This window comes from Myotis myotis, unplaced genomic scaffold (genome assembly GCF_014108235.1).
Source record: "Myotis myotis isolate mMyoMyo1 unplaced genomic scaffold, mMyoMyo1.p scaffold_m19_p_9, whole genome shotgun sequence".
In the NCBI taxonomy this organism is placed as follows: Eukaryota; Metazoa; Chordata; class Mammalia; order Chiroptera; family Vespertilionidae; genus Myotis; species Myotis myotis.
In genome coordinates this window covers 81,688,428-81,715,449 of record NW_023416401.1, presented here as the reverse complement: position 1 = coordinate 81,715,449, position 27,022 = coordinate 81,688,428, and the positions used below count along the sequence as shown (strand labels likewise).

Below are 27,022 nucleotides of genomic sequence, written 5' to 3'. Positions count from 1 at the left end.
CACCTATTAATGGTGTTACAACCAGTTTGCTTTCAGCTTCCTAGAATTTTGAGGCCAGAACTTTTACTATATTCCATATAGTATGGAAAAACCTCTCCATATTTTAACATTTTTAATATAAGTTGTAATTTATAACTCTTAATAGTCACCAATAAATATTATGATACCCTATTGATTTTCTTCATAAAATGAACATGCAGAACATAAGGGTATTGTAAGTAATTTAAAAACACTGAGAAAGTCACAAAACCAGGAACCTTCTTGTATACCAAGGAGAAACAGTTCTAATACATGGACATAGCTACATGCTAAATTGGGCTATTTTCATACTTGAGAAGGTGACACCAGTTGTGACTGAACATTGGCAATTACATATCTCCTCTATAATTTACCTTTTTATTTTCTTTCCCTTACAACTTTTAGGTAGAACTTTAGACTTCATAGCACTGAATTAACCTGCACTGAAAGCTGTTTACCTGCAGTTGTTCACTTTTGTTGAAAGTGACCATGTCTCAAGTTCAAGTGCAAGTTCAGAACCCATCTGCTGCTCTCTCAGGGAGCCAAATACTGAACAAGAACCAGTCTCTTCTCTCACAGCCTTTGATGAGTATTCCTTCTTCTACTAGCTCTCTGCCCTCTGAAAATGCAGGTAGACCTATTCAAAACTCTGCTTTACCCTCTGCATCTATTACACCCACCATTGCAGCTGCAGGTAAGCAAGCATATGAATCCAAGTGTCTTCTGTTTCAAATGTGTTCTCAGCCTGTTTTTTGATCTGAGTAGATTGCAGAGCTAGGGAGCTCTCATATTTACCTTTAAGAAGAGGAAAATATTGCTGCCCAAGCTTTTTTATCTCAGATATAAAACACTTGGTTGTGCATTGGGTTGAATGGAGGCCTTGGTTGACAGACTTTTTCAAAGTGTAAAAAAAGAGAATTGAAAACTAAACTATAATGTCTAGTCTGTTGTAAAGTGGTGGCTGGCAGAGAGAATTGAACAGTAAATTCCACTTTGGATAGTCATTGTTGTATGGGAAAATTCTGCTTTTAAAATTATTTCCCAGAACTGACAAAGAACTCTTGTAAGCCCCTTTTTGTATGTCTCTAAGAATTTATCCCAAGCAAGGGGGCAGTCATCTTTACTGGCAAGCAGAAGAGTGCATTGGCATTTGTTAATTTTTATTTTTAATAAGTTTAAGTTGAGATTCCAGAGGTAGTTTAGAAATCCTAGTGAGGACCAATTAGAGATTAAACAAAGAAGCAGAGATTTATAAAAAGAAAATAAGTTTAGAGGCACTGAAATTTGATTATTAGGAAACTAAAAATGTGCTCATTGATTAGAAAAGAAACACCTGAATAAAAAAACCAAAAAACTAAAAACAATATTCTCTCTCTCACTCCCTAAAGTGGCAAAACCAAGTAAGTGGAGTGTGAGCATGGTGTCTCCATGCCAGAGTCACCTTGTAACAAGTGCCTTTCTACCCCTTACACCTGATAATTTCCTTTGCATTTCATTATTTTATTTCCTTTACTTTGTAAATCTATTCTTAGAGTGTTAGCTTGTCCCACTCTGAGCTGTATGGCTCTAGACTTCGTTGGACTGGCTCACCAGATAGCATTCTTGACTTGTCATAATCCTAGAGATTCATTTTTACCCACATTTGCCATTTGAGTCTGGCTTAAAAGGCAATGGCATCAACTATTTCAGTTCGCTGTGATTTATTGCTTTTTCTTCTAATGTGTCTTATATCTGCATTCTATTGACTTTGTAAAGCTCCTGCCCACTGAGGCCATTTTATTTAACTTAATATAATTTTCAAAGTTAGCTAAGATCTGAGGATGACAGCCTCTGGAGATCAGACTAGGGGACACCCTGGAATGAGAAGTTAAGTGTGTGGAAAATGACAGTTATTGTTTGAGAAATGGTGTTGGCATGTTGCGTGTTGTGAAATAACGACTAGAATACAGCTGACAGCTGTTGCCGTAACCAGTGTATGTCTGCTCAAAAGACCTCCTTGTTACTCTCTTGGTTAGTTATAATAGCTGTGCTTCATCTGATTTCAGATCTTGCTTGCCTGCCATGGTTTAGTTATTCCCCTGACTTCTTATTCTCTTTCTTTTGAAGACACCCTCTCCCAGGTGAGCTGGCCTCAACTGGTTCAGAAAAGTTTCCAGCTGTCTTCAGACATGTGCCCCCATTGTGGTTTGCAGTTTTGCATTACTACCACTCTAAATCCTTAGACCTTCAGTTTGTTTTCCGTCTTTTTCATATCCATAGGAGAGCAGCAGTCTATATACTTGACTTCAATGCTCTTACGTTATTTTTCAGTTCCTTCTAGCATGGCACACCCCAAAGAGAAAACCCCAATGTGTCTTGTGAATGAGTTAGCCCGTTTCAACAAGATTCAGCCTGAGTATAAGCTTTTGCGTGAGCAAGGTCCAGCTCACTGTAAGGTAAATATTGTTCATGCTGCTTGTGCATTTATAACCCATCAGGAATGTTTTCTCTCTTTTTTTATACTGTTGTGAGTGGTGCTGTGATTCAAAATACGTATTTTCAAACTGCTGTGGTTGTCTTAAAGAGATTGAAAAGATACAGATTTTGGCAAGTTGCTTCTTTTTTCATCCTTGTAGAATGGGTCAAATAAAAGATATATTTCTGTTTAGGACATTTTGCTTTTAAAGCTCCAATTAGCATATTCTCAACCACCTGCAAATGATTTCCTGTGAGTTTTCCAGGCTCTCGCCCTCCTGGCTACAGCCTACCTCTGGCTTCTTTCCTGCTCGTTTACAAGCATATCTTAGACTGGGCCGGGAGAGGGGTGAGCTGAAAATCAGTTTTGCCACTTATTAGCCATCAAGTAAAAAGTTTGAAGATGAGAGGTAGGAATCGGTCTCAAAGTATTTTCGAATTGTCTCTGGTGTCAGTTATCCTTGTCATTCCCCTTATCTTAGAGAATGAATAATGACTATAATGTAAATGTTTACTATTTGTTCAGGAATTCAGTTTTTTAAGCTTGTTTAATATTCTTGCTAATGCAGATCTTGGAACTTAAATGTTTGCATATCTAGCTTTATCTGTTGCCAGTGTAGTATGAGAGGATATAGTATGAGAAGTTACAGTATGAGAGATAAGGAATTTAGCCTTCTGTTTCTGATACTAGTTTTAATGAATTGTCTCTTTATGTCTCATTTTTGTTGACATGCAAACCTGAAGCCTTAAATAATAATAAGTTTCTCTTTTCATTTGACTAAAAGTAACACCAACCACTATCATAATTAGGAACCATAGCATAGGTTAGGTAAATGGCCTTTGGCGTTAGACAGAATTGGGTTTGAATCCTAGCTTCTTATTAGTTTTGTGACATTAAGCAAGATACTGCTTTTTTTGAACCTCCGTTTCCTCATCTGTAAAATGGGAATAATAATACCTACCAAATAGGTCTATTGTAAAAACTAAATGAGAGAATATGATAAAGTATGAAGCACAATGCCTGGCACTTACTAAATGCTTGAGAAATAGTAGCTATTATTATTAAATAATTATGTATTTAAGAAAAACAGATTTCCACTCACATGAAGCTAGTTTTAACATTATTCTAACGCATATTTTGAAAAGCTACTTTACTTTCAGCAGGCAATTAGTCATTTTCTATAACTGTTCTGTTTCTTATACGGGATTTTTTTTGCAGACCTTAACTTTGGGATTCCCTTTATTAACTATTTTGATATTTTTAAAATATGTACTTTCTTACTTGAACTTTAATACTCTAAGTAATTTGGCTGTGTGGTCAATCTATAACTGCATTTTTTAAAAAATATATTTTATTGCTTTTTCACAGAAAGAGGAAGGGAGAGGGATAGAGAGTTAGAAACATTGATCAGCTGCCTCCTGCACACCCCCCACTGGGGATGTGCCCGCAACCAAGGTACATGCCCTTGACCGGAATCAAACCTGGGACCTTTCAGTCCACAGGCTGACGCTCTATCCACTGAGCCAAACTGGTTAGGGCTATAACTGCATTTTTTAAAAACTTACAACTCGTTCAAAGAGGAAAAGTTATTCCCTCCTAGTTGACTGTTAGACTATTTAGAAAGTCAGAGGTCTGGTGTACACTTCATTTTATAAAAACTAAGATTCTGACTTGCTACCACCCCTCCACACAGAAGGCAACAGAGTGACAACAACACTGGATGAGTAAGGTTCTGGAGAAAGGCAAGACTGTTAATGGAATTAACTCTTAATTTTGTTTTTTAGCGTTTCCCCTTCAGTGTCTTCCATGAAAGAATCACAGTCATGACCCAGGGCTTGCACAGCATTGCAGGCTTCTGCTCAGACTTCACAGGCCAGCCAGGGGTTTGTGTTCATGCTGTTGGTGCTTAAATAACTAACCTTTTGAACTGCAGCATAAATACAGGAAGCCCCATGTTTCAAGGGGGATGAAGGAGTCTTTCATTTTTCCCCTTTAGTGGAAGCTGTGCACGGAGGGAATCCTAAAGTTAAGGCCTATAAGAAAAATCGGCTATGAAGGCAAGTCGTCCCCTTCCTTTATGCACCAAACGGAAATGACTTAGACATACTAAAGTCAAAATTTCTCATATAAATTATTTTAAATAAAATAAAGTTATATTCAGTGATAAAATCAGGAGAATAAAGCTCCAAAGTAGCGAGTCTCACTTTGGAGTGCATCAAAATCACTTTGGAACTTATTAAAATTAGACATGTTCAGTTGTCCCTCATGTTATTAATTGGAAATCTCTCAGGGTGTGTATTTTAGCAAGCTTCTTAGGTTATTCTTCAGTTGGACACCAAAATTAATGAATCACAGTGCTCTGATGGGCCATCATTTCTGACAGTATTAACTCAATACTGAGAGCATTAACATAACCTAATTTTAAGAGTGGAGTGGAGTTACCTTTATACTTAAAAAAGAGGCCATTTGTTGAGAACGAAATTAGCTGTTTTGGATGCCTCCTTAAAATTGAATTCTGAAACATTTTTTAGCTCTGCTCGCTGTGAATCTGATTTTTCTTCTGAAAGTGGAGGCAGCGTCTGAATAGTGCAATCTTAGGAAAGTGAAAGGCAGCATTTTAGAACCTGCTGACATTTCCACATTTATTCAAGTTTTGTCCTACTGGGGTTGTGCTTTCAGGCAAGAGTCCACAAACACAATACAACATCAAAACAAATACCTTAATTTATATGAGATGCTGTTATGTATCTAAATCAAGTTTGCTAAATTTCTTCCATGAGAAGTAATTGGAAGACAGTATCTATTTGCATGACTTCCAAATAATGTGTCTAATATATAAGAAAACATTTTACTATGTCTGTATGTACCCCCATCTTTTAAAGCATAGTTTTTTCATGGAGTGCTATTTTATATATATAAATAAATTTTGAGTGTGTGTATATATATATATATATATGAATATATACACACAGACACACACACACATATGTATATATATACACGCACACACATATATGTATCTTTTTGTGTTTATAAAAACCAAAAAGGGTGGTGATGAGATAAATTACCAATATAATGACCAGGCCTTTTAAACCATGACATAAAATATGTTCAAGGTCCAAATGACATTATAACTAACAGCAGGTTTCATGAATTGAGAGCTCACAATTTTCATTTGTAGGTGTTTACAGTACAGCTAACACTTGGAGATCAGCGCTGGGAAGCTGAAGGAACTAGTATTAAAAAAGCCCAACACACAGCTGCTGCCAAAGCTTTGGAAGGAACAAAATTTCCTAAACCCATAGTCCGCCCTTTTCGTAGCGAAGGAAGGAATCCAGGTATTATGCATGGGCCAAGACAGGTTCCTTTCAAAAGTATGTCTAGAGGTACCCATTTAGTATGTATATGAATTATTTCTTAACTAACTTGTTGATTTTTGAAAGCACAGATTCTGCACTACCAGTGGCAAATGCTTATCCCAACGCTATAGTAGTGGTTCCCAATCTGTGGTCCCTCCATTCCTGATGGTCTGGAGAAGCATTCATGGGAGGTGGGGGTGTCACCAAACAATGACTAAAATTTCAGAAAAGCTAAGTGAAAGTATATTCCCCCCCCCTTGATAAGTGTACAGATTGCCACGAATGTAGGTTTTAGTTAGAATCACTTCAATTCAGTGTGCTGATAGTAATTATAACATGTTGATCAGAAACCCTGATTGTCAGTTATATGTCTCCTGATCTTTAAAAAGAATGAGGAAATAAGTACAAATCAGTAGATAATATCTCTTCAAACAAGGAAACCAAATGAGAAAAATACTAATAAAGAAGAGTGTCTGCTGAAAGGTTGGGAACCCCTGACCTGGCGGCTTTGGGAGGAATGGCTATTTTAGCAGTTACCCTTGAAGTACATGAAGTTATCCCAGGCCTTTTGTATGCAGGAATGATCCTGGAAGACTTTAGTCCACCTTTCTCATTGCTTTTGATTTTTTTGTGGTATTGTGTCTTTAAATTCATTCTCTTCTGCAGATAAATGTGATGGGTCAGAGTTGATCTTAAAATGATTCAAGTTATATTTAATATGCAACTATATGAATTAAATAAATGTAATTCTGATGTTAGGTAGAAATGGGTTGGTTATTCATGTGACCCTCTGATTTTGCAAATCCAGAAATATTCTTACAAATTTGATTCATGCACTAAATTTAGTCAGACCAGTTATAGTACTGAATCAAGACATTTTTGTTTTCCTCAATATAATACCCAAAAGAAGCATTTTAAAGTGGCTTTTTGTGTGCATTTATATTGAACTTTGCCATTGCTAGTGTTGTTCTGTGTTTGATATGAAAGTGTTTTTAAATGTGATTGTGCACTGACACTAATGTTTCCAAGTTGTGTTGTTGTTTTTTTTTTGAAGAGTTATGAATTGGATGAACTTAGAAAAAAATTGGAAAATGAATAGTGTGTATTTTCTAAAGTTGATAATTCTGAGGTAACCCAAGATACATTTGCTCCTGTTGTATGTGAAAACAACTCATTTTCCTAACTAGTATTACCACATGATTGATTCCCCCAATCCCATTATAAATGGTGAGAATGGAAATATCTGAATATTTTGTGGTTCTCATCTAACTTCACCAGATAGAATTTACTTGTCTTCTCAGTGTTTCTGTACCTGCCTTTATTACACATTGTGTTGTAGTTCTTTGAGTGTATTTTGTTTTCTTTGAGTTCCTCTGGGACAAGAATGTGTCCTTCAAGCTTAGCACAGTCCTTTGATCCAGTTAGTACTTGATAAATGCATTGTTCTATAAAATAGTGTGTACAAACATACTTCTAAGTGTAAGCCAATAATCCAGTAAATCAGTACAACCAAAGTTATATCAGGCCTGGCCGGCCTGGCTTAGTGGTTGAGCATCTACTTACGAACCAGGAGGTCTCCGTTCAATTACCTGTTAGGGCACATCCCCAGGTTGCGGGCTCGATCTCTAGTGTGGGGCATGCAGGAGGCAGCCGATCAATGATTTTCTTTCACCATTGATATTTGTATCTCTCTCTCCCTCTCCCTTCCTCTCTGAAATTAATAAAAATATATTTTAAAAAATAAAAGTTATATTGGTTAAGTGTTCCCAAACAATAACAATGATTTGGGCAGTCACCTAAGATTTTTTCCCCTCACCTTAGGATATGTTTTGTTTTTGTTAATCTTCACCGGAGGGTATATTTTCCATTGCTTTTCAGAGAGAGTGGAAGGGAGGAAGTTGGGGACGGGGGGTGGGGGGAGCCAAGAGAGAGAGAAATTGATGATAGAGATTTGACTGGTTGCTTCCCATAGGCTCCCCAACCACCTGTGGCATGGAGCAAACCTGCAACCCAGGTATGTACCCTTGACCAGGAATTGAACCAAGACCCTTCAGTGCACGGACCTATGCTCTAACCACTGAGAACACTGGCCAGGACTTAGGGATATATTTTTATTGATTTTATTTATTTTTTTTTAAATATGGTTTTTAAATTGATTTCAGAGAGGAAGGGAGAGGGAAAGAGAGAAACATCAATGGTGAGAGAGAATCATAATTGGCTGCCTCCAGCAAGCCCCCCACTGGGGATTGAGCCTGCAACCCCTGGGAATTGAACTGTGACCTACTGGTTCATAGGTTGACGCTCAACCACTGAGCCATGCCAGTCAGGCGAGAGAGAGAGAGAGAGAGAGAGAGAGAGAGAGAGAGAGAGAGAGAGAGAGGGAGAGGAAGAAAGAAACATTAATGTGAGGGAGAAACATCGATTGGTTGCCTCCTGTATGTGCCCCAACTGGGCATTGAACCCGTAACCTTTAATGGTGTACAGAATGATGCTTCAAGCAACTGAGCCACCCGGCTAGGGCTTACCTGGAATTTTCTAAAATACATTTTTATTGATTTCAGAGAGAGGAAGGGAGAGGGAGAGAGCGAGAGAGGGATAGAAACATCAATGATGAGAGAGAATCATTGATCGGCTTCCTCCTACATGCCCCCTACTGGGGATCAATCCCGCAACCCAGGCATGTTCCCTGACTGGGAATCGAACCATGCCTCCTGGTTCATGGGTCGATGCTCAACCGCTGGACTCATCTGGGATTTTTTAATCATGGAAGTTATATTTGTGACAACTGGAATATGTGGCTTTCACTGATAACATGTTGTGTTAAATTGTTGCTCCCTCTAATAGCTCTTAGAGTAGCACTCACCAACTGGTGGTCCGTGGACAATTGGTGGCTGTGGACCACTGGTGGTCCGTGAGGTCTGAAAGGTTGGTGACCGCTGCCTTAAAGTACATTTTGTGCCTTTAACTGTGTATTAATATCTAGAGATCACAGCAGATTATTGGATTTCCTGACCTGATGCCTACCAGTGAAGTACTTAGACTCTCTCATGAACTGTATCATGAATTCAATTAATAGAAAGCATGCTATTCTTTTTTATTTTAGTGACTATCATTCTCATGTCAGAAAAAAGAAAAAGTTCCTGTGTTAATTCTGTGTTGCAGACAGCATAACCCCTACTGTAGAGCTAAATGCACTGTGCATGAAACTTGGAAAAAAACCAATGTATAAGCCTGTTGACCCTTATTCTCGGATGCAGTCCACCTATAACTACAACATGAGAGGAGGTGCTTATCCCCCAAGGTATGTGTGTGTCTTAAATATAGGTGAAAATTTATCTGATCTTTCACACAGAATGAAATCTATACATTATGGGGCACATGATAATTTGGTCATCTTTGGCCTGCTGGATGTTGAAGTCGGTCTTCATTGTGTTGGTATCTTTGGAATGCATCTTGATGCTCTTTTGTCTTCTGTCATTGGAAAGGGCCTGAGCATGTTCCTCACTGTGTGCCCCAAGCAGTTTGGTTAAAGATCACCCTTGTAACTGCTTTGTGTAACTGAGTCACATTTTATCATGATTCCCGCAGTACTGGGAATTGCAGCATTCAGTGATTACCTGAGTATTATTTAGTGGGTACTTTTTGACATTTGAACTTCTGTGCTTTTTAAATAGCCTTGGCATTCAGGTATAGTACAATACTCATTCAAACTGAAAATGCCATGTGCTAAAAAGCTTCTGCTCTCAGTCATAAGACATTGGTGGATAGAGAGATGATTAAAATTGCAAGTCTTCATTTCCCTGCCCTGCTTGGCAGGGCGGGGGGTGGGGGTGGGGGTGTCCAAAACCATTTTAAAAATACAAACTCTGTAATCCAGCCTCTCCCAGGCTACAGGCTTTTGGGATTTCCAGAAATGAGGGTCCTTTTGAAAAGACTTCTGTTTAAAAATTCCCAGCCTTTTGTGGAGACATGCAAGTATGACTCTCAGATATGAGAAAGTGGAGCAAGTTAAATTTTCTGATTCAGCAAAGCTTAATTCACTATAGAGTTTGTAAATACTCTGTGACAGTTTTAATCCTGAATAAATTTGCCCTGCATATATGATGAGGAGTCCTCATTGGCAAGCAAACACTAATGCAATTAAGACCCATAATGAAGGAAGTACCTGCAATTTTCCAGAGAATGTATGGGGGACTTATCAATCTGAGACTAATTTTGCTCACCCCCTTTTATTTTTAGGTACTTTTACCCATTTCCAGTACCACCCTTACTTTATCAAGTTGAACTCTCTGTGGGAGGACAGCAATTTAATGGGAAAGGAAAGACAAGACAAGCTGCAAAACACGATGCTGCTGCAAAAGCTTTGAGGATCCTGCAGAATGAGCCCCCGCCTGAGAGGCTGGAGGTAAGGAGAGAGCAGAGTTGAAGCTCCTTGATGCTTTGGGCTGAGCAAGAGGGTGGTATGAAAAAATCACCTCAAGTTGCTTTTTCTAAGAAGATGCATCGAGAGTTGTCCATATTTTTTGTTGCTTGATAGCTTAAGAGATTTTGTGCCCTGGTAGCTTTCTTGCCTTTTCTCTCTCTTTAAAGACATTTCTTAGCAAGGAAGTCAAATGCATAGTTTTGAGTGAACATGTTAGAAAGAATGTGAGTCACTTAAGTTGTGAAGAACATGCATGAATGAATTCTTTGGTGATAAAGATTATGCTTGTCAGAATCTACTGTGATTTACGGTACCAGGTTAGAGAATTTTCTGAAGCCATTTTTGACTAGCCACTCTTTATTATATTCAAGAATCAGTTCTCTATTGCTGCATAACAAACTATCTTAAAACTTAGTGGCTTAAACACCTACGGGCATTTATTTTGCTCATGAATCTGCAGGTTAGGTGGAGTTTGGCAGGGAGAGTTTGTTCCACATAACTTTGGCTGAGGCAGCTCTGTAGGGGCTGGAGAATCCCTCACATGGCTAGTATGTTATTGCTAGCTGCTGTCTAGGAGCTAAGTGAGGGCTCGGGTTCGGAGACTTCAGGTCCTCTCTTAATTAACTGCTTACACATCCTCACGATATGGTGTCTGAGTTCCAGGAGTGAATATCGTAGAAGACAGAATAGAAACAATTGCCAGTTTCTTTAGCATTTCTGCCCTATTCTACAGGTCAAGCAGGCACAGAGTCTAGATTCCAGAGGAGGAGATGGAGAATCGTACTTAAAACTTTTTTTTTAATTTTTAAAAAATATATTTTTATTGATTTCAGAGAGGAAGGGAGAGGGAGAGAGAGCTAGAAACATTAATGATGAAAGAAAATTATTTATCTGGCTTCCACCTGCATGTCCCCCATGGGGGATCGAGCCCGCAACCTGGGCATGTGCTATGAATCATGACTTCCTGGTTCATAGGTTTACGCTCACACTGGCGAGGCGAGAATTGTACTTTTTAAAAAATTCAGGTAAAGTTCACATAGTATAAATTCACAATTTAAATCATTTCAAGCCTACAGTTCAGTGGCTTTTAGTACATTTCACAGTGTTGAGAACCCTACTTTTGGATGAGAGCAGTATCAAAGAATTTGGGCCCTTTTTTAAAACTAACAGAATGGGAAAAGTATTTTAACTCTGTGACTAAATAGGAATATGGGACTTAGGAAATCAGCAACTCCATGCCACTGTCAGGGGTCAGAATCTTAGTAAATATCTCTGGTAAGACATAGTCTTACTTCCTAGGTCCAGAAGAAACTCACTGGGTAGAAAACATTGAGATTTCATGATTTTTTTGAATCACAGCCCGAAATACCACCTGAAAATATCCTTGGGAAGCATTAGATTTTTCCTGTTCAAGAAACAGGTTCACAGAGAAAAGGATCTTGCATAGAACATTGGTCTAAATGTGATGATAGGTATGACCCTTGCTGTGCTTCATTGTGTTCAGTTGCCCCCCGGGATGCCCCAGCTCAGGATGGTGCTCTGTGGCTTCAGGGCTGGCCACACAGGGGTAGGAGGAGTTCTTTTTGTTTTGTTACAGCTTATTTTCATCTTCCAGTGTAATCACACATTTTAACAGAGATGATCTGTTTCCAGGACCAATGTGACCATATAAAAGAGAATGGACTGTAACTTAGAAGAGGGGGATTTGCTGAAGTTAAAAGGATGAGCTTCCCAGTGATGAGATTTGGTAAAACACCAAAGCTAGTGTAACTTGAGTCATGTTGGAGACCTTTCATTTTTGACTTGACTTTGATACTAATCTAATTGGAGTCAGATGGAACAGGTATTTCTTGGTTCCTTCTAGCCAGCAGTTGTTAAAAGATCACTGAATACTGGTATGTGGGTTGTCTGCTTCAGAATCATTTTGAGGTTTTGTTTTGTTTTGTTTTTTTTTAAATCCCTTGGCCCAACCTACATGATTCTAATACAGTAGGTCTAGGGTGAGACCCAGAAGTCTGTCTTTTGCTTTTTTTTTTAATGTGCTCTTGGAGTCATTGTAAAGTATGGTCAGGGTTCAGGAATCGCAAGTCCTAAGTATTATCAGTGTTTTCCAGGCCATTTCCCCCCCTTGGAAGTACTCAGTTTATTGTCAGAAAGGGAAAGTGCCTGCCCATCAGCTACTAGAGCAGTGGTGCTTGGCTCAGGCCTGTGGGCAGAGTTGTAGTAGACATGCTCTTTTGGGCTCATCTCATGTCTATGAGGAGCTTTGCCAAGAGTAAGGTTCAAATCTACTTGTGCCCTTTGTTTCCTCCTCTTTTCCCCTTCTCTAGTTCTGTATAGCTGAGGTAGAGACAGTGACCTTCAGAAATGGCTCAGAGACTGGCTTTAACCAGTGCTTCGGAAATGAGAATTAAAAAGGATAAAACTTTTTCTTTGAAGTAGTAAATAAAACACTTGGCCTACCACCTAAACAAGCTGCCCCTGATTTACCAGGCCTCCTGGTAGATGGGTAGAAGGGGGTAAAGACAGATATTTTCAAAAGAAAACTTGATTTTTTTTTTTTTTTACAAGTAATGCATATGAACTATACAAATTCTTTAATTCAAAAAAAGAAAAATGATTTATAAATTTACCACTTGTAGAAAATCATAAACATATTGGTGATGTCAGTGCATATACAAGTAAATACATGCACCTATCAATTTTACAAAAAATGGGATGATGTGCTGGCCAATGTTGCACAGAGATTGAGCCCATGAGCCAAGAGGTCACAGTTCAATTCCCAGTCAGGGCACATGCCCAGGTTGTGGGAGGGGGCGTGCAAGAGGCAGCTGATCGATGATTCTCTCTCTCATTGATGTTTCTATCTCTCCCTCTCTCTGAAATCAATAAAGCATACTTAAATTTAATAAAGGAATGATATTGTACAGTAACCACCTTTTTCCCTGATGTGTTTATCATGAATATCATGCCATTTAATTCCATGGAGGACTCAGATTCAACGTGTATCCAAGTACCTTTAAAAAAAATCCTCTTTATTTTTAAGTCCTCACTTGACATTTTTTCCATTGCTTTTCAGATGGGGAGGGAGAGAACAGAGAGAGAGAGAGAGAGAGAGAGAGACAGATACACACACACACACACACACACACACACACACACACACACACACACATCAACTGGTTGCCTCTTGCACTTGCCCCAACCAGGAGTGGGGAAGCAAAACTGCAACCCAGGTATGTGCCTTTAACTGTGCCCTAGACCAGGAATCAAACCTGCAACCCTTTGGTACGTGGGCCAGTGTTCTAACTACTGAACAAAACCAGTGAAGTCTCTAAGCACCTTTTAATAGTTCCATTGTGTGCACATACCCGTTTTTTTTTTAAACGGAGGCGTGGTTATTTAGGTTGTTTGTAGTTTTTCCTGTTACAAAATACATCGTCTAGATTAGAACATTGTTGTAGTTAAATCTTTGTGTATGTCTGTGGCTATTTTTGTGAGCCACAGTCCTAGAAGTGGAATTTCAAGGTCATGTATGTGGCTAGGATCCCCACCAGAAACATGGTACCATTTTAGTCCTCTCCCAACAGGGCGTGAGCAGCCTGTTTGCCCACAGCCTACCAGCATTGGAAGTTGTCATTTTAAACAAATTGTCCTTTGTGCTGTTGAAAGTTTTGGAAAATGTGATTGTGTGGTGAATCAGTTCATCTTCTCTAGAACATAGCCACTATCTCTACAAGGCAGGGATAGTCTGGTCCCTTGGTAACAGGCTTTGTGCTGGGACCCTCCCCCTGTGGAACTTAGTTGAATGGAGTTGACAGACCTTAACATTAGTATCAAAAGTGCAGTGAGTGCTAGAATGGAAAAGCATCATGCATTGAAAGCATAAAATGCCTTGGTTAGAGTGGAGTAATGGTGGAGTATTCAGAGACGTTCTCTCTGAGGAAGTCATTAAAGCTGAGACTAAGGATGAGCTAAAGAGCAGGGCAGGACGTACCTTCCCAGCCAATCATGCAAAAATTGGGAAAGCACTTTTACTTTATTTTAAATCTAAGGCTTGTGCTAATAAAGGATGACTTAAGTGTCTGAGCTGTTAGGAGTAAAATGGTCATAGCTACAGTATCAGTAATAGGGAAAAACAGGAGCTAGCCATTTCCATTAGTAAGGAAATGGCTATGTGTATACATTTATCAAAGGGAGAACCAGAGTGTGGTAAATCTGTATACATGGTATGAAAGGCGGCTCATAATTTATTGAATGGAGGGACTCAAGATCCAGAACTGCTGTTACCAGAACTGCTGTTATGCATTTAGGGTGATACTGATTGTGTTTAGGTAAACAAAAAAGCCATGTGTGTGTGAGCGCAGTTTCTATCCTGACTGTTATATCAAACTTTAAAGTTTTTTCTTGGTAGTGGTAGACGACAAACTTTTAAGAAATTGTACTGAAGTTTCTTCCTGGTCTTGAGTCCTTATCTTCACTTGGACCAGGGATATATTTAGGTAGAACTAAAACTAAAACTGGAGACTTTAATCCTCATTATATGATCAGGGTCCACTGAACTCAGTTTTTATTTTTGAGCTTTATTTCCAAGCTCTGTAAGGATTTACACTGCATGACCTTTATTCTTTTTTTAGATGTCTTACAAAGAACAGAGAAAATATACTTATTTTTAAAATAGAATAAAATTTATTCTATCTTACAGTGATTATGTAGGTCCATGGACCTTATTATGAATCTTTACAGTAAGAAATTTTAATTCTTCTAGTTTTTAAACATTTTTGCTGTTTGTCATCCTACATATCATTTCAGTACTATTCATCATATATTCCCAAATATGATAAGCAAGACTAAAATAATAAGAAAATGGACGAATAATGAAATCTCTAGGTAGATGATACAGTAGTAAAGTAATTGTCATTATTACATCATCCTTTAATGTTCTTATTGCATTGCCTAATGTATTGCATTGTCTTTTAAGAAGATACAAAAGAAGACTAGAGATGCCATCTTTTTACTCTACTTTTAGCATTCATTGAACCCAGGTGAGAATTCAGAATTTTTATTTTTCCATCCTTACTGGCAAAGAGAAGAAAATTGACTGAGGAAGACAAATTATCATTAGACAAATCAGAAAATAAATGCAAAGAGACAGATAGCAGCATTCTAGACTCTAATTGCGATGGTGAGATTGTTTAAGTAAAATCTCAAATTGTGACTCTTCAGAAGATACCTTAGATAAGTTTTCCCATACTCAAGAATCGGCGAGTGAATAATACATTCCTATGGTGTATGAAAAGGAAATGTGTATTCTCTTTTAGTCATTCAGCAAGAAGAACTTCAATATTTTCTGACATAAACCTGGACCATCCAGCTTTGATTTTTTTTTTTAAGTATGTATGACAACATCCTTTGATCCTTTATGATATTTGGGCACCAGAATTTCTTAACACTTATTGTCCACAAAATAAGTGAACAGATATAAGAGAGGAGTACATACAAAGATGATTGGAAGGAAATAGATGATAATAACAATGAAAAAAAACCCCAACCATTAGATTGATCCTTCTTTGGGTTTTATAAATCTAAAAATGAAAGCATTTTTTTAGTTATGGAACAAAGGAGATGGCTGTTCTCCCATCAACGAAGTTATGAGTTGGTTTCAAGAGTGTGTTTTGACAGTACCAGTACAAGAAGAATCAGAGTTGTGATAAGCTAGAACCTATTGGAGATGGATTTAAAATCTGGCATCATTACAAGTGGGCTTTGCTCTAGATTCAGGTTTGCCAGCCGATGAGCAGTTGGTTGTATAAAAGGACCTTGCTCATTTCAAGTACATATGCCTTCCAAACTACAAACCTGGGATAAAGACTTGGGTTTGCTATTTTGAATTCTTTTTGAAATGATTTTTGTTATCCTTTATTCTGTATTATTTGTAAAATGACTTGAAATATAGAAAAATAAAAAGGGTCTATTGGAGCCAGATGGTAAATGGTGATAACTATTTTTTCCTGGCATAATGAGGGTTAAGCATGGTTCAGAGTGTTTTTTTCTTTTCTTAATGTTGCCTAGATTTTATTGCTGAACCATACACTATGGGATTGATGTTAACAGTAATTCCCACTTCATGAAGGTAAGACTAAGGGCCTACTACACTTTCCCCATCTTACTGGGAATCGTATTTGTGGATTTGTTTTGAGTCATTTGCTGCTTCCCCATTGCAACATTTTGTGCAATTTAGATACAATCAAAATTATTTATGTAAAAGAGCAACATAATCTCACTTCCAAATAAATGTATATCTTTGTTTCCTCTTTTGCATTTTTATTTTACTGGCTGCTTTGTCCTTATTGAAATTCCCTTGGAAGCAATGGCTTAGAGCAGTGAATCTCAACTCTGGTTGCTAATAAAGTCATCTGGGGACTTTAAAAACAAACAAACAAATACTGTAAATAAAATGGATATTCAAGCCCTACCTACAAAAATTTGAATTTATTTGTTTGGAGGGGGCTCCGACAGCTGTCTTTGTAAAGCTCCAAAGTGATTCTAATATTACTGTGGTTGAGAACCACTGGCTTAGAGTTTAGATTTAGCAGTAGACTACTGTTTTCTATTAGACCTATGTGGAACTTCAATATATAAAAAAGAAAAGTAACATTTCATTAGTGGAAACTTAGAAGTTTGAATTTTATATTTATTAAGACAATCAGTTAAAACAATTTATGTGATTTTTTTACACCACAGAATTTTATATATATTGTTTTCATCCATTTAAAAAAGCACACATGGCTGGGAAAGATAGTCTTAATTTTAGAATAGTGTTAACTCTGCCCTGGAAAGGAGGATGAGAGGGGCTTCATTATGTTCCTTATAAAAAAAATTTAATGTCTATAGTACTTAATGTTGACATTTGTTAAATCTAGCACAGTTGCCTGTTACATTGTTTGTACTTTGCTGTATGTTTGAAATAGATCATAATTAAAAATAAAAGTTAAAACTAATTGGACTGGTAATAATGAACAAAAACATTGAAAACTGGGCACAAGCATGGCAATTGATGTCTATATCAGCCTCACCACCTAGTTTATTTCCAACTTTTGTTCTGGTTGCACATAAGGAGAACATACTCATTGATACAGTTACTTAGCATGAGAGTTTATCATTTTTTTAAAAAGTTAATTTATTTAAATTTTTTTCTGGATACTCTTCAAATAAATAGCTGTCAAAAATTCTTTTGTGCACAAAAGTGGGTTAACCTGTTAGCACAAGTTAATGTGCTGACAGACTTCTGTGTGTTAATATTTGGTGTAAAACATACTTTTTTGGTGCTTTAAAAACATTAAGATAAAATATACATTAACATAAAGGTTGCCATTTTGACCATTTTTTAAGTGTACTATTCTTTGGCATTAAATATATTCTCAATGTTGTGCAACAATCATCACTAATCATTTACAGAACTTTTTCATCATTCCACATAGAAACTTTGTACGTGTTAAACAGTGACTCCCCCGTCTTGTCCCCATTCCCTGATAACTTTTATTATTCTTCTGTCTCTATGCACTTGCCTATTCTAGATACATCATCTAAATAGATAAATTTGTCTTTTGTGTTTGGCTTATTTCATTTATCATAATGTTTTCAAGGTATCATAATGTTTTCATCCATGGTGTAGCATGTTTCAAGATTTAATTCCTTTTTAAGGCTGAATAATATTGCATTGTATGACTATGCCACATTTTGCTTATCCATTCATCTATTGATGGATGTTTGGGTTTTCACCTTGTAGTGATTGTGAATAATGTTGCTAATAGGTATCTGTTTGAGTCCCTACTTAAATTCTTTTGAGTATAGATCTAGAAGTGGAATTGCTGGATCATATTGTAAATCTGTGTTTTAACTTTTTGAGAAACCACCAAACTTTTCTACAGAGGCTGCACCATTTTACATTCTCACCAGCAACATACAAGGGTTCCAATTTCTCCACATCCCTGTCAACACTTGCTATTTTCTGTGGCCATTCTTATGGGAGTAAAGTGGTATCTCATTGTGGTTTTGATTTGCATTTCACATGCTCTTTGGCCATCATACCTTCTTTAGAGACATGTCTATTCAAAGCCTTTCCTATTTTTGAGTTGGGTTGTTTGTTGTTGTTGTTGTTGAGTTTTGTCGGAGTTCTTTTCTGGATATCAGTTTTTTATCAGATATATTTTCTCCCGTTCTGTAGGTTGTCTTTATTCTGTTGATAGTGTCCTTTAATGCACGAAAGTTTTTAATTTTGATGAAATTCAATTTATTTGTTTCTTTTGTTACCCATGCTTTTGGTGTTACATCCAAGAAGTCATGCCAAACCCAGTGTCATGAAACTTTCCCCGATGTTTTCTTCTAAGAATTTTATTATAATTTTTGCTCTTATGTTTAGGTCTTTGATCCATCTTGAGTTAATTTTTGTATATGGTGTAAGGTAAGGGTCCAACTTCATTTTTTTGCGTGTGAATAGTTTTTCCAGCACCATTTGTTGAACATACCTAACTTTAAAATACAGTATATTATTTTTCTTTTTAGTTTAAAACCAATTTAACAAATAAATGTCAACCCAAGCTTCTGTGAAACCTATGCCTTTTAAGGTACCTTGCTTGAAGATTTCCGGCTTTAAGGATTCACTCATAAAAAGGCAGGCCTTCTTTCTCCTGAGGGTTTAAATAACAGGAATAAAAGTGTGTTTAGCTTAATAAACCACCAGAAATACTATGCAAATAGTTTGATCAGGCAGAGAGTGACATGAAACTAGATTGGAAGAACATTAGAAGGTAGAGAAGGAAGTATAAATAGTATCTGGGGTAAATGTATTTGTACAGGATTATATTCTTGATTGCATTTTTTTTTAAACTTTCAGTTTTATTTCTTTTAATTACACCTTAAAATAATGATTCAGTGTAGGTGTAGGATGTACTTGATAAAATGTAAGAAAATCCTGGATGGCCCTATACACCTTGCCCACCCAACAATTTCAGCCACAGGTTCCTGTCAGATAGTTCAGATCTTGGAAATGGGGTTTTACAATTGTATGACTACAGAGTCCCAATAATATAAGGAAAAACACAGCTTGCTTGCCATGGTTTGGGGGCACTTTGTTGTTACCAAGCTTATCTAATTTTTTCTATTAATCATGGCAGTGCAATATAGAATCATGTTATCAGCGTGCGCAGAATTGATCTCTGTCACTCTTTAGGCTCAAGCCCTGGCTGGAGGACTGTAAATGAACCTGGTTACAGATACAAAGTTTCAGCCTTTGTTCAGGAGACTTTATTAGTTTTTTATTTTTACCAGCAGCAGTAAGTATGAGATGCTTGGCAGTTTCATAATAGTTCCACTGCATCCTTTTGGGAAAAAGTGGTTTCCAAGGACTTCATGTCCAGATAAGAAACGTTAGGTGGAGAGACTTATATTTGAACTTGCCAAGTCCCACACAAGTCTGCCTGTGTTTTGACTTTTTCCAAAATGTGACTTGACAGTCCTTGAGGAGGGCTTTAGAAGTCACTCTGCCTGAGCAGCCAGGGCATCTCACTATGCCATGATTAGGCTGATTTCATACCCAAAAGTCCATTATGTATACATTGTTTATGGTGGATTTATGAGGTGCAGTCTGACCCAAGTTTGATAGAACACTTTTTTTTTAACCTTTTAAATTCACTGACACATGGTAGCGTGTGGCCTTGTTCTCACTGGTTTGATGCTCAGTCCATAAAGCCAAGGTTCAGTGTTTTTAAGGTTTATCACAGCTGGGATGTTGATGGTTTTAATAAGAGTTAACTACTAAACAATTATTATTCTTTTAGGTGAATGGAAGAGAATCAGAGGAAGAAAATCTCAATAAATCTGAAATAAGTCAAGTGTTTGAGATTGCACTTAAACGGAACTTGCCTGTGAATTTTGAGGTAAGTTTATTTTACATGTAGGATTTTGTATTATGAAGTTCTGTTGGCATTCATAGTTGAAATTAGATTTTTCCTAAATAACATTGGAATAATCACATATATGTGAACTTCAAATTTACGATTCAAACTGTATGTTTAGCCAAGTGCAGTATTCTCTCTTTCTAGGAGTTGTTAGGGGCAGCGGGTCCATGGATGGCCTCAGTAGGTCTATAAACCTAAAATGGGCTGAGGAACATTGCATTTACGCTCACATGTATATTCTAGAGAGGGTCAATTATTTTTATAAGACTTAAAAGCATCTGTTATCCCAAATGTTAAGAACCTTAAGTGTTCCCTAAAAATCTTGGCAGAGTAATTTTTTATTGTTGTTTGTATTAATCCTCACCCAAGAATACTTTTCCATTGATTTTTAGAGAGTGGAAGGGGAGGGGAGAGACAGAGAGAGAGAAACATCAATATGAGAAAGACACATCATCGATTGGTTGCCTCCCGCATGTGCTCCAACTGGAGCCAGGAATCGAGCCTGCAACTGAGGTATATGCCCGTGACGGAATCGAACCTGGGACTCTTCAGTTCTTGGGTCGATGCCCTATCCACTGTGCCAAACCAACTAGGGCCTAGTTACTAGGCCTTGTTAGAGTAAATTTTAAAAAGACGTAGGCTTTGTCATTATCCAGCATCTACCCCCCTACACCCAGTTCACCCATTTAATAACTTAATTGTTGGAGACTTTATAGTCTATAATTCAGATGTTGTTACTTTTCATGTTGTCCCAGAGCTCCCATAAGCTACCTTCCTGCTTTTTATTTATTTATTTATTTATTTAATTTTTTTTATTGCTTAAAGTATTACAAAGAGTATTACATATGTCTCCTCCCCCCCCCCCCCCGCCCTTGACAATCCCCTGGCCTCCCCTACCCCCCAGTGTCTTATGTCCATTGGTTATGCTTATATGCATGCATATAAGTCCTTCGGTTAATCTCTTACCCCTCCTACCTTCCTGCTTTTTTAAATTATTTTTTCTATTTGCTGTTCTAATTGGGTATTTATTTCTACCTTGTCTTCCAAATCGCTGATTAGATCCTCTGCTTCACCCAGTCTACTTTTCATATCTTCTAGTGTGTTCTTGATGTAAGATATATAATTCTTCATTTCTGTCTGGTTCTTGTTCATGGCCTCTATTTTCCTTTTCATGCTGTTGCAATTTGCACTAAGTTCCTTAAGCATCTTTATAACCATTGCTTTGTGAACCATGTCCAGCACGGCCAGGGGTGAACCTGAGGAGGGGTGGTGAAGCGTTAAAGAAGACAGACAAGAGAATACAGTTGGGGCCAGGTAGGATCACTGTGCCTGGATGAGGAACAGTGACACAGCCTGTAAGCCAAAGGTTTATTTTATAGTCAGATCACACAAAGCAAAACAAGGGCAAGATGTTTACAGTGTTCTTATGAATTTCAAATCTGCTTCTTTCCTGTTGTTGCTGTTCTCTGAACTCTATCAAGCTTCATTTAGGCAGCACTTGCTGCACCATCACCCCCCTCCGCCCTCCTCCCCCGCAGCCCGCATGCCTCAGCTACCTAGGACTGCAGGGTCGGACTATAAGGTCAAGCTTACAACCATAGTCTTTTGGCTATAATTGTGCTGGGAGGGCTTTGCCCTCCAAGCTGGAACTTGTATGTGACTTTTTAAAAATTTTATTTTATTAATTAAATCTTTATTGTTCAGATTATTACATTTGTTCCTCTTTTTTCCCCCCATAACTCCCCTCCACCCAGTTCCCACCCCATCCTCCCTCACTCCCCACCCACTGTCCTCATCCATAGGTGCACGATTTTTGTCCAGTCTCTTCCCGCATCTCCCTCACCCCTTTCCCCCCCAAGAATAGCCAGTCCACTCTCTTTCTATGCCCCTGATTCTATTATAATCACCAGTTCATTCTGCTCATCAGATTGTTCACTTGATTTTCAGATTCACTTGTTGATAGATGTGTATTTGTTGTTCATAATTTGTATCTTTACCTTTTTCTTCTTCTTCCTCTTCTTAAAGGATACCTTTCAGCATTTCATATAATACTGGTTTGGTGGTGATGAACTCCTTTAGCTTTTTCTTATCTGTGAAGCTCTTTATCTGACCTTCAATTCTGAATGATAGCTTTGCTGGATAAAGTAATCTTGGTTGTAGGTTCTTGGCATTCATCACTTTGAATATTTCTTGCCACTCTCTTCTGGCCTGCGAAGTTTCTGTTGAGAAATCAGCTGACATTCGTATGGGTACTCCCTTGTAGGTAACTGAGTTTCTTTCTCTTGCTGCTTTTAAGATTCTCTTTGTCTTTTGCTCTTGGCATTTTAATTATGATGTGTCTTGGTGTGGTCCTCTTTGGATTCCTTTTGTTTGGGGTTCTCTGCGCTTCCTGGACTTGTAAGTCTATTTCTTTCACCAGGTAGGGGAAGTTTTCTGTCATTATTTCTTCAAATAGGTTTTCAATATCTTGCTCTCTCTCATCTTCTGGCACCCCTATAATTTGGATGTTGGTGTGCTTGAAGTTGTCCCAGAGGCTCCTTACACTATCTTCATATTTTTGGATTCTTTTTTTCATTTTGCTTTTCCGGTTGGGTGTTTTTTGCTTCTTCGTATTTCAAATCTTTGACTTGATTCTTGCGATCCTCTAGTCTGCTGTTGGGAGTCTGTATAATATTCTTTATTTCAGTCAGTGTATGCTTAATTTCTAGTTGGTCCTTTATCACAACCTTGAGGGTCTCATTAGATTTCTTGTAGATCTCATTAAGTTTATCGGCGGTTTCTAGAAAATTCTTGAAAAACCTTAAAAGTGTGGTTTTGAACTCTATATCCAGTAGTTTGCTTTCCTCCATTTCTGTCATTTGTGTCCTTTTTCTTTGTCTCCACATTTTTTATGCTTCCCTGTGTTGATAAAGTGGTTTTCTATTCTGAGTGTCCTCTAGGGCCAAGTGGTTCAGCCTCCCCAATTACCTGAGGAGGACACTCTTGGTGCACCCCCTTGTGGTCTTTGTGCACAGTCTTGTTGTAGTTAAGCCTTGATTGTTGTAGTTATCACTGGAAGGAATTGACCTCCAGGCCAATTGGCTGTGAGAATCAGCTGCGTCTGCAGTGGGAGAATTTCTGTGCTGAAGACACCCCTCTGGGGCAAGACTTGCTTCAATGGGGCTTTGGTGCTGGATGAGTCTGCCCCCTGAGTGTGTCCTTTATGGTTCCACAGAGCTGCAAACTGGATGGTCCCACTCTGACCTCTGGGTTTCCTGGCTCCTGGATCTCTAGGGAGGTGATAATCTAGCCTTTGCCTGAGGCTACCCAGCAAAAGCCTCCCTGCAGGACTTGGGCAGGGCGGGTCCCACGGGATCAACAGGGCGGGGCTAGCAGTTATGGCTGCTCTCAGTCCTGCCCTCAGAGGCTCTGCTTCTCACTGTCCCGGTAATCACTGCAAGCCCCTCGGAGAGAAAGCTTCCCTTGAGTTCCGACCAATGCCAGACAGTCCCGCTTCTCCCGTATGAGTCTGGGTCCCTAGAGACTCGCCCGGAACTGGAGCTCAGAGCCTGAGACTCCCTCCTGATTGAAAACGACAACCGCGCCCTCAGCTGCCAGCCCGCTCCGCATGCACCTCCGCACCTTAGTATTTTACTTCCGTACTGCACCTCCTCTGAGTCTCGGTATGCTTTTCTCTTTCCTTCTAGTTGTAGAATTTCCACTCAGCCAGCCTTCCTGTGGTTCTGGATGATGTCCGTTCCGTCTTTTAGTTGTATTTTTGAAGTGGTTGTTCAAGGCAGCAAACTCTGGTGTTTACCTATGCCACCATCTTGGTTTCTCTCTCTGTATGTGACTTTGCCACAAGTCAGTCTGAGGCTTGAACCTGTCTGAATGCTGTATCCACTCTCCACAGCTTTGAACTCTGTCTGATAGGTTGCTTGCCTCCATTTCACTTAGTTCTTTTTCTGGAGATTTCTTCTTTTTTTTCCCCCCATTTGGGAGTTGCTTCTTTATCTCCTCATTTTAGCTGTCTCTTTGTATTTGCTTTTATATATTAGATATAACTGGTATGCCTCCCAGTGTTTGTGGGATTGCCTAATGTAGAAAGTGTCTTGAGGGTCCAATGGTGCAGTCTCTTTGTTCACCTGAGTTGTATGCTCCGGGAATGCCCTTTGTGTGTGTTATTTGGGGTCGCCTGTTCTAATTGGGACTTGATTGTTGATGTCCCATTTGTAGGAAGAATCTCCCTTCTGACTTGCTGCCAATGAGGTTCAACCCCAGTGTCATTGTGCCAGCTGTTCTGTAGGTGCTGATGGAACAGAATAAAACACAACAGGGCCAAACCAAAGACACCATGAAAATCAATCTACTCAATTCAGCAACAACAGGATAGACTAAGAAGGAAAAAGAAGCGAAAGCAAAGGGAAGGAAAAAATAAAAAGTATTCTAAAAGACACACAACCAAAAACTTAGAGGGGATATAAAGAAAAAGGGAGGCCCTAACTGGTTTGGTTCAGTGGATAGAGCGTCGGCCTGTGGACTCAAGAGTCCCAGGTTTGATTCTGGTCAAGGGCATGTACCTTGGTTTCAGGCACATACCCAGTGGGGAGTGTGCAGGAGGCAGCTGATCGATGTTTCTCACTCTCTATCCCTCTCCCTTCCCTCTCCCTTCTTCTCTGTAAAAAATCAATAAAATATATTTTTTAAAAAAAGAAAAAGGAAGAAAGAATAAGATGAAAAAATGGCTATATGGAAGCAAGAAGGAAGCTAAAAGATCTAGTATAAGGAAGAAAGAAGAGGAAACAATAAATGAAATAATAATGAATTTAAAATGTAGTAATAATGGGTATATTCAGATATAGATAGTAAAACAAAAGAAATGAGAAAAAAAACAAGACAAATTAATAAGAATAGGCTAAAGTAGAATAGAATCAAAGGAAAGAGAGAAATTTGAGATATGCAAGAAGAAAGAATAAAAAGGAGAAACAACAATAAAAATACACACCCCAAAAAAAACAGAAACACACACACACACACACACACACACACACACACTCACTCACAGACTCACACTCACACACTCAAATATCTTTGGGTCCACTATTTGTGGGCCTATCTAGATTTTGCTCTGAGGTTGTTGAATCTGGTCCCTTGGTGGACCTGGGCCTCCTGGGAATTGCTCCAGTATAGGTGAATATGAGTGACTGTCCCTTCTGGCCCTGAGCAACCTGATTGAGGTCCCAGAGGTTGAAACCCCTAGTAATCTAGTGGTTGGTGACTCCTTAGCCTAGAGGCTGGGTCTTCCCTGAGTCTCACACCTTGGTTGTCCCTGTTCTGAGCTCTACTTTCCCCCACAGAACTGGTCCTGCAAGTGTCAGTTGCAGACACTCAGGGTCCCTCTGGCTTTTGCCACAGCATGTCTGGGTTGGACCCTGTGGTGGGAGCCGGTGCAATGTCCCGCTGGTGTTCAACTCACTGTGAGGTCCAGAGTGGTGTCCAAGCCTAGTCTGGGTGGTGGCGAGGCTGGGCTCCTAGCTTCTGCTTCTCCCCCTTTCAAGATGGTGTGGCTTCTGATCTAGAGCCCCACCTGCCTAGAGAGTGCCTGTGGCCATAGCAGGGGCTCTTTGTCCAGGAAAGCCCGAATTGCCTGCCCCCAAGACTCCTGTGAGATCTGTTTTACACACACACACACACACACACACACACACGCGCGCGCGCGTGCACATCCACACACTCCCCTCTCATTCCCTTACACACACTTCCTCACTCCAGTTCTACCGGCCGCCATGTTGGAGTTCCCAGTACTTGGAGCTTTATGGTCTAAAAACAATAACCGCTGTTAGTTGAAAATGGATACCTACCATATCCATGAGCAACACACTCACGGGGCAGACTCAATGAGCACCAAAGTTCCACTGAAGCAAGTCCTACTCCATAGGGGCATCTCCTACACAGCAGCTCTTCCACTGTGGTCGCAGCTGGTTCTCACAGCCATTGGCCTGGAACGTTAATCCCTCCCAGTGGCACCAATAGCAGGACAGTGCACACAGCTTAAACAGGGAAGCACCTAGAGCAGGGATCCTCAAACTTTTTAAACAGGGGGCCAGTTCACTGTCCCTCAGACCGTTGGAAGGCCGGACTATAGTTTAAAAAAAAAACTATGGACAAATTCCTATGCACACAGAGGCAGCAAAAACACCCAGCGGGCCGGATAAATGTTTTCGGCGGGCCGCATGTGGCCCGCGGACCGTAGTTTGAGGACACTTGAGAGTGTCCAGCTCAGGTGACTTGGGAGGTTGAGTCAGTGGGTCCTACAAGACACCTACTACACAAGGCCACTCTACCAATTCCAGGAGACATAGGGGCTCTAACAAACACAGGGAAGCAGCCAAAATGTGGAGACAAACATGTCACAAATGAAAGAACAGAAGAAATCTCCAGGAAAAGAACTAAATGAAATGGAAGCAAACAAACTACTAGATACAGCGTTCAAAACAATGGCTATAAGGGTACTCAAGGAACTTACTGAGAACTTCAAGAAACATAGTGAGAAATTCAAGGAACTTTGTTATCATCGACATAAAAAAACGTCAGAAATGAAGGATGCACTAACTCAGTGGTTCTTAACCTTCCTAGTGCCGCGACCCTTTAATACAGTTTCTCATGTTGTGGTGACCCCCAGTTTCAATGTTACAAATTCAACATAATTAAAGTATAGTGATTATTCACAAAAACAATATGTAATTATATATGTGTTTTCCGATGGTCTTAGGCAACCCCTGTGAAAGGGTCGTTCGACCCCCAGGTTGAGAACCGCTGCACTAACTGA

The 27,022-nt window shown here is 39.0% G+C and overlaps 1 protein-coding gene across 13 annotated transcripts in view; it reads left to right on the top strand.

Moving 5' to 3' along the window:
- The window catches only part of STAU1 (staufen double-stranded RNA binding protein 1), a 63,925-nt gene that overhangs the window by 18,662 nt on the left and 18,241 nt on the right, over positions 1–27,022 (top strand). For 4 of the 13 annotated variants that reach the window (XM_036321657.1, XM_036321655.1, XM_036321653.1 and 1 more), the window contains exons 3-8: positions 424–712; positions 2,329–2,453; positions 5,655–5,811; positions 8,995–9,133; positions 10,072–10,237; positions 20,095–20,193. In XM_036321657.1, coding sequence (XP_036177550.1) covers positions 508–712; positions 2,329–2,453; positions 5,655–5,811; positions 8,995–9,133; positions 10,072–10,237; positions 20,095–20,193 — 891 coding nt within the window. In that variant the 5' untranslated portion in view covers positions 424–507. Of the gene's footprint in view, positions 1–423; positions 713–2,328; positions 2,454–5,654; positions 5,812–8,935; positions 9,134–10,071; positions 10,238–20,094; positions 20,194–27,022 lie in introns of those variants that run through there. The other 9 variants (XM_036321658.1, XM_036321659.1, XM_036321664.1 and 6 more) reach the window with 6 other exon arrangements.